Below are 11,047 nucleotides of genomic sequence, written 5' to 3' on the forward strand. Positions count from 1 at the left end.
CTTCCGGGCTGTGTAACCATGGGCAGGTCCCTGTCCCTCTCTGAGCTTCAGTTCTCTCATCTGTATAGTGGAGATCAGAACTTGCAAACTACTGGCCCAGAGGTCCCATCTACATTGTGGATGTGTTGTTTATGGCCCATTCAGTGTTTAATTTTATTTTAAAATTCATTCCCAACATTTTAAAATAGGGAGATTTCCATAAAACCTAAGGTTTTCAGCTTTTGTTGAAAAATGAGAAGATCTGGCTCTACTGGGTCCCTAGTCTCACATGCACAACTGGCTGGCCTGGGCAGCAGCTACCCCTTTAACAGGGGTGTTTGGACACAGTGCTGCCTCCCCTCACTCCCTAGAGCCTTGCCCAGTGTGCTTCACTTCTATATGTCACTGCCTGGCCCCCACAGGCATCTGAATTTGTCACCCCTGAATGTCAGCATGACCTGTCTATTCTTTGGCTCTATGATACCTAAAGGAATCCTACGGGATCCCCAGGTGACAAAAACCATTAACACCCTGGATGAGAAGCCACTTCAGCTGAGAGGAGCGAAACTGCTGTTTCTAAGGATGACACAGAGTCTATAAATAGCCTCAGAGCCAGGTGAGTGCTGACACCTGCCCAATCTCACCTGGGCCGGGAGTCCTCGAGGGCTGGGCATGTTTCCATTCAGAGCTCAGCCCAGGGACTGTCCCTCCTCCTGATGCCACTGAGGACAGACAGTACAAGTAGGGATGACTTCACAGCTCAGCCTCTCCGGCTTGGGCAAGAGGTAGTGATGACATTTGATTTTCCAAAGAGGGTAGGAGTAACGTGAGTGAATGAGGCCAGTTCTCAGTCTGGGGTCCTGGGGATGGGGGTACTGCACCATCAATGGCTCCCCGGTGCTATCCAATAATGTTAGACCTCAGCCTGGCCTTCAGGACCCTCTGTGATTGCCCCCTACCCACACCCCAGCCTTTCAGCTTACGGTCAACATTGCAGCCTTTCCTTGAAGGTACCCTGGCCTGCCTCTGGCTTACTCCCCCCCTGAAATCTCCTCTCCACATCTTTGTGTCTCTGCCCCTCAAATGTGGTTGTGTCTAGGCTGATCCTCCAGGCAGAAACCATCTTCCCTGTCCCAGTCCCACAGCCTCCTCTGGCTAACTCCTCAGCTTCTCTCTTGCTGTGTTGTCTGTCCCCGGCTTGTCTCTCTTGCCCTCCCCATCCCATTCCAAGCTCCATGATGGCAGCGGGAAGGGTCTGGCCTCTGCAGGACTCCCTGGCCCTGGAGTCAGACAGAGTCCTCCCAGCTCCAACACTCTAGCCCTGCGCAACTCACTCACCCGTCTCTTAGGGCTTTCCTTCCCCATCTGCAAAATGGAACTGCCTCCCAGGCTATGGGGGGAAATAGACACACTAAGGACTGGCTAAGGGCTCCGAGAACTAAAGGGGTTGAGTGAATAAAGGCAGCTCTTCCCTGGGTTAGGGCTGCTCAGGCTTCGCTGGGGTGGGGGATACACGGAGGCCCCCAGGAGCAGGCTTGAAGGACAACAGGGCACCGCTAATCCACCTGGCGTAGCGAAGGGCTGTGTGAGCTGAGGACCTGGAACTGACATGGGGGGTTATTCCTCTCTTCCTCTTTCAAATCTATAGTATGCACTGATGCGGGGGGATCTGGGAGACTGCTCAGGGCCCAGATGGGGCAGGGAGCATGCCAGCTCCCCACTCAGGCCCGTTCTACTCAGGGCACAAAATCATGAGAAAGGAGGAGACATTCCCCAGGACACAGTGAGGCTCCCTCCTGGGCTGGACCCTGGGGAGCCTCTGGGCTCCAGGATACAGCTGGAGCATCACTGAGTGACCAGGCTCCTCCTGGGCCAGGAATAGAGAAGGGGACTGTAAACTCCCAGAAAAGGGGCAAGCCAGAATTCTAATGAGCCTAGGACACGCTGACCTCATGAATTTACTCGGGCCAGCATTTTGCTGTCTGACCCCTTCCCAGGAGCTGATTCAGGTCTCAGCTCAAGCCCACTTGACTCCAAGGTTCAGCCCATACCCTCTTCTTGAGCCCCTTGGACCTCTGAGCCCCTGCAGCTGAGACCCACTGCTGTCTGAGCCCTAGACCTGAAGCAAAGACAGTCTAGACCCCATCCATCACCGACACTCATAGCACAGTGCTTAACAGTTGACACACGCCTCTCTCTCTTGTTTATTTTACCCTTGAAACAGACCTGGGAAGAAGCAGGGTAAGGACTACCATCACATCTTTATTCTCCAGAGGGGAAACTGAGGCTCAGAGAGGTCTGAGAAGATTGGCGCAGGCTGGCAGTGGAAGATGCAGGGTGCTCCTAGCCCTGAGCAGTGCCTTCCTCACTCTGGGTCCTTGTTTCCCATCTGGAGATTGCAGGTGTTAGCTGAGATGCCCTGCCAGGGCCCCTATTATTTACTTACTGTGGACTCCCCACACCTACACACTTCTATGAAGCCCCCCTCAACATGGCGGGTAAATCCTCCTCACCAGTGTTCTCGGTTCCCCTTCCCTTCCTGTCGTACCTTTTCACCCTTCCTTGCATTCCCTATGGAATGGCCCCGTACTGTTTCCTGCAGGTACATTCTTGGGGTGACTGCGTGGGAGGGGAGCCAGCAGTCAGCTGACCCCGTTGCTGGGGACCAGGGGTCAGCAGAGTCTATGGGGCTGGGGAAGGGGCATCGGACCCAGCCCTGGTGGAGGGCTGGGGCCTGGTCAGAGCCTGCTGGGCACCTGCTGAGTCCCAGCAGTGTGGGAAGAGGATCTGGTGTCCAGAAGCATCTGGAGAAAGGGCCAGGCTGGGACTAGGAGGCCTGTGGTCAGCAGGGGGCGGTCTCTGCCCGCATCCTCCTGCACCTCTCACTCTGATCCACCTCTCACCTCCACCTGCTTTGTCTCTCACCCACCGCCTCTCTTGGTCTCTGTCTGCAGGGCCTGTGGGGGGGGGGGGCCTATACAGAGGGCTCAAACGTAAATTTTTGTTATATTCGAATAAAAACATATGGATGCTCATATTTTGGAGTTAACCACGTTTTAGCGTATTTCCTTCTCTCTTTTTTAAATCTGGGACCCTTACAAAATGGAACCGGCCCCCTTTAGCCAGGTCGTGTCTGTCCCTCAGGTCTCTAGACCTTGGGAAACCCATTGAAAGGAGCTCACGCTCTGTCACCCCAGCCTCCTGGCTGCACCTCCCGCTGGGGCCGCCAGGGGTCGCTCGCGAACAGGCCCGGAGGGGACGGGCGGGGGCGGGGCCTCGAGGCCGGCCCGGCCAATAAAGGCGGCGACGCGTGGCCGTGGCTGACTCTGCCCTCTGCGCGCGCTTAGCTGTCGCTTCCGTCGTCTGCGCTCCTACCGCCGCTCTCCCGCCCCGACCTGCCGCCGCGATGCTGGCGCTGCGCTGCGGCCCCCGCCTGCTCGGCCTGCTCCCGGTCCCGCGCTCCGCGCCGCTGCGCCTCCCCGCGCTCCGCGCCTGCAGCAGCAGCAGCGGCGGCGGCGGCTCCCGGGACTCGTCCTCCGCTTCCCGGAACCCGCTCGTGTACCTGGACGTGGGCGCCGACGGGCAGCCGCTCGGCCGCGTGGTGCTGGAGGTGAGCGCACTGCACCCAGCCGCGCCGGACTGGGCGTGGGGGACGCGCCCGGCGCTGTGCGCGACTCGCTGGGTGACCTTGCCCCCGACACCTGGCCATGGGCCTCAGTTTCCCCATCCCTAGAAGGGCGCATCAGATTGGTCTCTTCCGGTGTCCTCTCGGCACCTTGGAGGCGGGAGGGAGGGCAAGTGTGGAGGAGAAAGTTCAAGGTCAGGTCGTCGACTGTGAGAGCCCGGCCCTGCTGGCTGGCCCCGGGGTCGGGGAGAGGTCCTGAGACCTCGCGGGGTCAGCGCCCAGACCCGGAGCTCCGGGGCGGGTGTCGGGGTTCCCGGCAGCGGGCCGGCGGGGTGCGCTCACGCGGCGGCCCTTGCATAATGCGGAGCCGGCCCGGCCCTGCCCCCTCGGTGGGACTCACCCGCCTCCGGGCGCTGGGGCAGGAGCCAAGGTGGTTTCTGGCAGGCCAGCCGGCCTCCTCTCGTGCAGGGCACCCCGGGCTGACCCGGGACGGCCCCCCTGCAAGTCGGGGCAGTGTACCCGGGGCCCTTCACCCCAACTCCAACCCCCCCCCCCCACGCTCCCGGACTCGCAAAGTAAGAAACAAATAGGGGGAACAAACGGGTTCGGGGGAAGCTCAGGTGTAGCCCTCAAGCCCGAGGCCCTTTTGAACAGAGACCTCCGTTAGTCCTCAGTTTCCTCTTCTGGAAAATGGAGACCACCCTCCTTCTCCCTTTTATTTTAGTGGTTCGGCGCCAGGGTGGCTCTTGAAGCTTGGAGGCAAGAGGCCTGCTTGGATGGGGCTCTGGTCTCCCCTTACCCACCCCCCACCCCACTCCCCTGCCTCTCTAAGCCTGTTTCCCCTCTGCGCATTGAGCTTGCACTGGCCTCTCTCCCGGCCCTGAGTCTCTGATGCTTGGGGCCCAGCTGCAGTAGCTCTGCCAGTTTCGCCCCTGGAAGTAGGCCAGGATGGCACTGTCCTCTTCCGATAGATAGGGAAACCGAGGCTGCCTCCTCCCAGCCTGGTTTCAGGAAACAACTAGCAGAGATGATAGCTCCCTAGGCTGCCTCTGGGAGCCACAGGCATGGAAGGGGCTCCTTGGCCGCTGTGGGGGTTGAGTGGTGAGGAGGTTCCCTCCGTCACCTGCCTCTGGACTGACCATCTTCTCTTGTCCCTCTTCTCGCCCCACAGCTGAAGGCAGATGTCGTCCCAAAGACAGCAGGTAAGACGGGGCTTGGGGCCTTCTGAGTCTGGTCCAGATGGAGGACAGAGGGGCCAGGCCAGGTGGGTGGGATGATGAGAGAAGTTGGGGCACAGAGACCCGTGACCAGATGGGAGTTCCACGTGGGGCTCAGCTGCTGGGTACCCTGGGCCAGCTTTCTGTCCCTCTCTGAGCCTCAGTGTTGGCCCTGCCCACCAGGCCAGTAGAGCCTTGGAATCAGTAGAAGCACATGTAAATTTCCACCAGGACCACTTCCTCCCTGCTGGTGCCCGATGGGGCGGTGGCTACATGGCCCAGGGACTCCCTGCCAGGAGCGTGCGCTCTGTCACAGTGCTTGGACACTGGGACACTGAGCTGTAAGAAGGAGGTGACTTGCCCCGGGTCACACAGCCAGAGCAGACCCAGGGAGCAGGCCTGGGGTCTGTCCACCCCCTGTTCACCTCCTGGGGGGTAGAAGGGTGCTCGCTAGAATGAGTGGTGACCCTGCAGTTGTGGCCTGGCCCTGTTGACCTGCCTCTTCCTTCAACCCTCAGAGAACTTCAGAGCCCTGTGTACCGGGGAGAAGGGCTTCGGCTACAAAGGCTCTACCTTCCACAGAGTGATTCCATCCTTCATGTGTCAGGTATGGTGGCCCTGTCTGCCTCGGTTCCCCATCTGTGAGGGGGGGTGATAACAGGGGCCACCTTGTAGGGTGGTTGTGAGGATTAATGAGATACCGAAGGGAGAGCGATGGGTTACTCTGTGGGCCTGTCTTCTCACCCAGAGACGGTGGAGCGGGTTGGGTGGCCCTGGCCCTTGAGCAGCAGGGCAGTGGCAGGATGGGCTGGCTGGCGGAGCCTGTCGGGGGGACCGGCATTGAGATCTGGACGTGCACGGGGGCGGGGAGTAGATCTTCAGGCCTTGGAGGACCAGCGTATTCAGGCAGTCTCTGACCAAGTCCCCCTGTAGGTCCCACTGAGCACTTGGCACGCTTGGCGTGGGAGATAGGGAGGGAGGGAGACAGCACCGACAGGAACGAACGGGTCTGGACTCGGAGCTTCTTCTTCTAGAGCGGGGCATCTTTCTTCGTTAAATGAATGTTCTTTAGTCATGTGTGCTGCCTGTTTTTCAAAAACAGCAGTAAGGCTGTGTCAGAAGTTTGGGGATAGATGTGGACAGCAGGAACTTCCCCAGGGGTCGAGACTCCAGCTGTGTGGGGGTCACCCTCTGTTAGGTTAGACCCTGCTAAGACAGGGGTTGGGGTCTTGAGGCCCACAGACCATAGAGGCAGGGGCATGAGTGTCATGACCTCTTTGAAGTCCTTCCAGCCCAGAATTCTCTCCCGCATTCCCTCCACTCCGACCTGGGGCTGTCATCCTATTGTGGTGAGTGGCAGTGGGTGGGGGCTGGGCCTGCTGACGTGTCGAATGTGGTGACTGCAGGGATGGGAAGGGAGGCTGTGGCCATGGGACAGGCCTGACCAAGCCTGTGGCTTTCTGCCACAGAGGCCCTCCCAGCTCTGCCCGAGGGAGGCTGTGGATGACGCAGGAGCTGGAGGGGCTGTCCTGAGCCAGGCTAGGGTCTTCCTCTGAGCAGCATCGGGCAGGGGCGGATCCTTCCAAGGCTGGAGGGCTCTCTGAGGCATGAGTTGGCAGCACCGGGAGGCCCAGGCCAGGGTTTTGAATCATCCCTGTCTCGGGACACCCTGCTGGCATGTGTGGGTGCTTAGGTCAGGCTGGTCGGGTCATCCCTGTCACCTGAGGATCATATCTCCATGAGACCTTGGCCAGGGGCTGCGACTGGGGCTGACAGCCACTGGGCTCTTCTGGCCACTGCTCCCTTGGAAACCTCGGGCAAGCTGTGAGGAAGGATACCGGGCCTGGGGGGATTCCGTCCTGGGTCTGCAAGGCGTAGGGAGGCTACCAGGCCTGGCGAGGGAGGAAGTGCCAGGCAGGGAGTGGGGCTCAGCATAGGGAACTGGCTCTGTGCTGCTCCCCTGACAGACCAGACATGGGCACTGGGACCCTCCCCTGGCCACCTCCCTGTCTCCCCTCCAAGAGTTGTGGGTAGAAAACTCTAGGTCACTACCTACGAATCATCTCAGAATGGCCATTAGATCCTTTGAGAATCATTTAAAAAACTTGCCCAGATTAAAAAAAAAGTGAATCATGTGAAAGGTAGGGTAGTTATTAATGGCAGAAAATATTGAAGCTTTATTTTTGCTTATTTTCCTTGTTATTTTATGAGTCCAGACAACCTTGGATGTTTTCTGACCCCTTGGCCTGTGGGGCTTCTGGCTGGGTGGGCCCCAGGTGGGTTGGGGGCCACCTCCCCGCGCCACGGCAGCCTCCCCCTGCCAGTTCTGGGGGGTGGCCACTCAGAAGGTGCTCTGTGCTCACAGGCCGGCGACTTCACCAACCACAATGGCACCGGGGGCAAGTCCATCTATGGAAGCCGCTTTCCTGATGAGAACTTCACACTGAAGCACGTGGGACCAGGTGAGTGGGGGCCGCCGTTCCCCGGTCTGAATGCCCTGAGCTCGGCCCGGACGCTGCCATGCCCACCATGCCCACCATGCCTGGGAGGCTGGGACCGACTGCCCGATATCCGGTGATGCTCCTTCCCTCCTTCACCACTGCGGGTTGGAGTGTTGGTTTTCCTGGAGCTTTGTCATGCTGAGCTCTCCATTTAAAAAACAAGCCTTCCTTTGAGACGCTGGGAGAGAAAGCCTTTCAGCAAAACCCAGCGTTGGGTCACATTTAAGACCCAAGATGCAGAGTGCCAAAGTCCCATTCTGGCCCTGCCACAGAGAGCTTCCACAAGGCCCTCTCGTCCCTGGGGCAGCACGGGTGGGCAGGCCCCGGGGAGCCACTCGTCCTCTTCAAGCTCCAAGACCGTCAGACCCCAGTGGCCTTGTTGTGGGGGGAGCGGTCGCTCTTGTCAGTAGCTTCCCAGTGAGGTGCCTCCTGGGGCAGCATGGCTCCCTCCTGCCTGTTTTTGCAGGTGTCCTGTCCATGGCAAATGCAGGCCCCAACACCAACGGCTCCCAGTTCTTCATCTGCACCATAAAGACAGACTGGTGAGTCCCCCGCCCCGGGCTGCAGGCCCGCTGGGCATGAGGGGTGGCCTGGCAGCCAGAGAGGGTCTGTGTGCTTCTTGGGGAAGGTGGCGTGAGGCTGCACTGCGCTCTGGGGCAGGAGCCCTCAGCTGGGCTGTGTGGCCATGTGGGAGAAGGACCAAGTTTGTAAAAGGACTGAGGGAGGATGTGGGTTGTTCTTACAATTGTGTCTGTGTTAGGCTTCCATTTGCTGTCAGCTGGAATTTTCTCCATGTGTTGTGCAAAAGGACTTTTACCACATACGTTTGGGACGTGCTGCAGAACCTACCAGGCCTCAAGATGGCCTGTGGAGGCAGCCTATTTGCTTGGTTTAAACTGTTGTTTCCCGGCTTACCTCGAGCTTGGAACGCACCTTGGAGCTCTCTTGCCCACGTGCCTGTGGATCCCACCACCTAATAAGTTCCTCTGCCCAGAGTCGCCTGTGTCCTAGCCCTGAGGCATATGGGCTTGAGGGGACACTAGCTGGCCAAGAGCTAATTCTTTAATAAAGCCCATTTCCTAGGACTTTAGGAGACCTGAGTGGTAGGTGGATACCAGCCGTCTCTGGCCCCCAAGCCGGAAGGGACAGACATGTCAGGGCGTAGGCAGGCCGTTGGCTGGCTCCGCCTGTTCTTCGCTCCTTCCGGGAACCCCCAGCAGGGCCTGCCGTGCTGCCCTTGGCTGTAACCAGTGGTGACCTTGCTGCCGCTGGACTAAGCTGCCTTTTGGATTCTTGGAACTCTCTCAAATGGAGAGCCGCGCTTGCTATCTTGGCTCTTACCTTGCCACTCATGACCATTAAGACGGTCTATCTACACGGACCTCTTATTTCTTGAGAGTAGTTGGATACCCTGTTCACTCCCTGTGCGGAACAAGAATAATTCACTTTCCATAGCTGAGGTTACCAGGATTCAGGTGAAGTGGCCCGGGGGCAAGGTCACACGGCAGGGCAGGCAGCACGTGCCCCGGAAGGGAGGGACCCTCTGGGTATTTGGGGGAGCTCCGCAAGGCTTGATACCAGAGCCGTAAGGGGTGGGTCCAGACTTCCAGAGTGAGTCCCTTCCAGAATCGCTGTCTCCGATAAATAGTTCCATGACCAGGTGACAATGACATTGGGTGGCATTGCACTACTCTTATTCTTCCCTGGCTCAACTCACAGGTTGGATGGCAAGCATGTCGTGTTTGGCCATGTCAAAGAAGGCATGGATGTCGTGAAGAAAATCGAATCTTTCGGTTCCAGGAGTGGGAAGACGTCCAGGAAGATCGTCATTACAGACTGTGGCCAGTTGAGCTAACTGGCCTCGGCCACAGGGTGCTAGGCTGGTAGCGGCCGCCCACGTGGTGACACACCGAGGCGGCCACGTCAGACGCCAGCAACAGTGCCCCGTCCGGTTGCCTGTGCTCATGCCACCATCACTGTGTGCTGGAGGAAGGCCTCTGCGGAGCGTCCGATCTCCACCGGCCCCGCCACACTGCTTCCCCAGTGTCCGCCCTCCCTCACCACCCCATTTCTGGACGAGTATCACGGACATGATGTCACCACTCCTCATCAGGCCTTCTCTGTGATCCCCCAGCCCAAGTTCACCAAGTGCCTTGGACTTCGGGGGGTGGTGATGGCTTAGCTTTGGGGACAGGTTTCTGCCTTTTTCTCGGCTGAGCGGGGAAAGTCAGCCGATGCAAAAGGGCCATTATATCTGGGTAATGACCTCTTCTAATTGGAATAATTTGACTAACAAGATTGCCAAGAAATGAAGCTGTGACACTTAACTACTCCGTGCCATGGCAGGACCCCAGTTGGTGGCCGAAGCCACAGAACCCCAGAGCCTGGCCTTTGGAACATAGTTGGGGCTTTTGTGCAGGGTCCTCGGCCACGGCATTTACCCCCGGCCACTGTGAATCCTGTTGGTTTGCTGCTGGGGTTTTTGAGGAAGAGTCCATGGGGGTAGAAGCAGACGAACCTGGGAACAAACCCACTGCGTACTGTGCCTAGTCCGTGAATTGGTGAAGAATGGAAATGGCCCAAACGTGCTCTGGAAGAAAGTAAACATGTCTTTTCTGGAGGGCTTTGATTTTTCTGTGTTTAATATATCTACTGATTTTGTATATAGTACACTTGTGGGACATTTATTTGTGTTCACTTGAAATGTGAAAATAAATCCTATTTTCTATGAAAGACTATCTGGTGTCTGGTGGTTTTAGGAAGCAGGGTTTATAACTCTAGTATTTGGAGTTCCTGCACACATGTCTGGGCTATGCTGAGGGCTTTTACTTGGACTATCTCATTTAATTACTCCAGCAACCAAGGACAGTACTGTTGTCATCCTCAGAGATGAGATGGGCTCAGACAAGCGATTTTAGCACCCACCGCGTGTCCGTGAGCACTGGCTGACCTTCCCCCGCCCCAAAATCCCAGCTCCACTTCTTGGTGACCCCGAGTCTGTTTTCCTCAGCTGCATAATGGGGGGTAATAGTAATGGGCCATCATTTTAATACACACTCGAGTGACAGGGATGATGACATTTCCCATGCGCCAGAGTCTTAGAGAAGGATCTGTATTCATCTAAAGTTAGGTGTGGAGTTGACTATCCTAGATTTGCCACTTACACTTGGGATTCTAGGTGATTCTGAACTCACCGGGAAGGCAGATTGGGGAGTGGGAGAGCAGGATTCAGAACTCAAACAGCCCCAGAGATGGCACAGTCTGAGCGATAGAATAATCGCATTCTGTTCACAATGTGAACGGAGTTACTTCACGGGGTTCCCAGAGTCCGATTATGTGTGCTTCCTGTCATTCTGAGGTCACTGGCTGGAGTTGGGTCATTTGGAGTCCTGGAGGGTTTCCATGAGGGCAGTTTCCAGAGTTCAGCTGCATGGACCGGGAGCTCAGCTAGCTTAGCAGTTTTTAAACAATTCTCAAGAGCCGTAGGGGTCCTCAGAACAAGGGGGAGCCAAGGGACATGGGCCCCTAAGCTCTGTTTTCAATCAGATACCCTCTTTCCTTATTGAGGCTCTACAAGGGGTTTCATTTGAAGAATGGGATCTTGAGCCCAACAGTAATCAGGATAATGGTGATTACTCATCCAGTCCAACATTTTACAGATCGCTGAACTGAGGCCCCAAGCGGGGTCACGATGCCACAGGCGACCCTGTGAGAACAGGGCCGTA

The 11,047-nt window shown here is 57.3% G+C and overlaps 1 protein-coding gene across 1 annotated transcript; it reads left to right on the forward strand.

The window, feature by feature from the left end:
* Positions 1-3,359: 3,359 nt before the first annotated feature.
* PPIF (peptidylprolyl isomerase F) lies at positions 3,360-10,052 on the forward strand. The gene is made up of 6 exons (XM_032423894.1): positions 3,360-3,589; positions 4,776-4,806; positions 5,340-5,428; positions 7,187-7,283; positions 7,789-7,864; positions 9,042-10,052. Exons 1-6 carry the CDS (start codon positions 3,386-3,388, stop codon positions 9,175-9,177), a joined length of 633 nt encoding a protein of 210 aa, XP_032279785.1. The 5' UTR covers positions 3,360-3,385; the 3' UTR covers positions 9,178-10,052.
* The last annotated feature ends 995 nt before the right edge of the window (positions 10,053-11,047 follow it).

This window comes from Phoca vitulina, unplaced genomic scaffold (assembly GCF_004348235.1).
Source record: "Phoca vitulina isolate PV1807 unplaced genomic scaffold, GSC_HSeal_1.0 scaffold29, whole genome shotgun sequence".
Classification (NCBI taxonomy): Eukaryota; Metazoa; Chordata; class Mammalia; order Carnivora; family Phocidae; genus Phoca; species Phoca vitulina.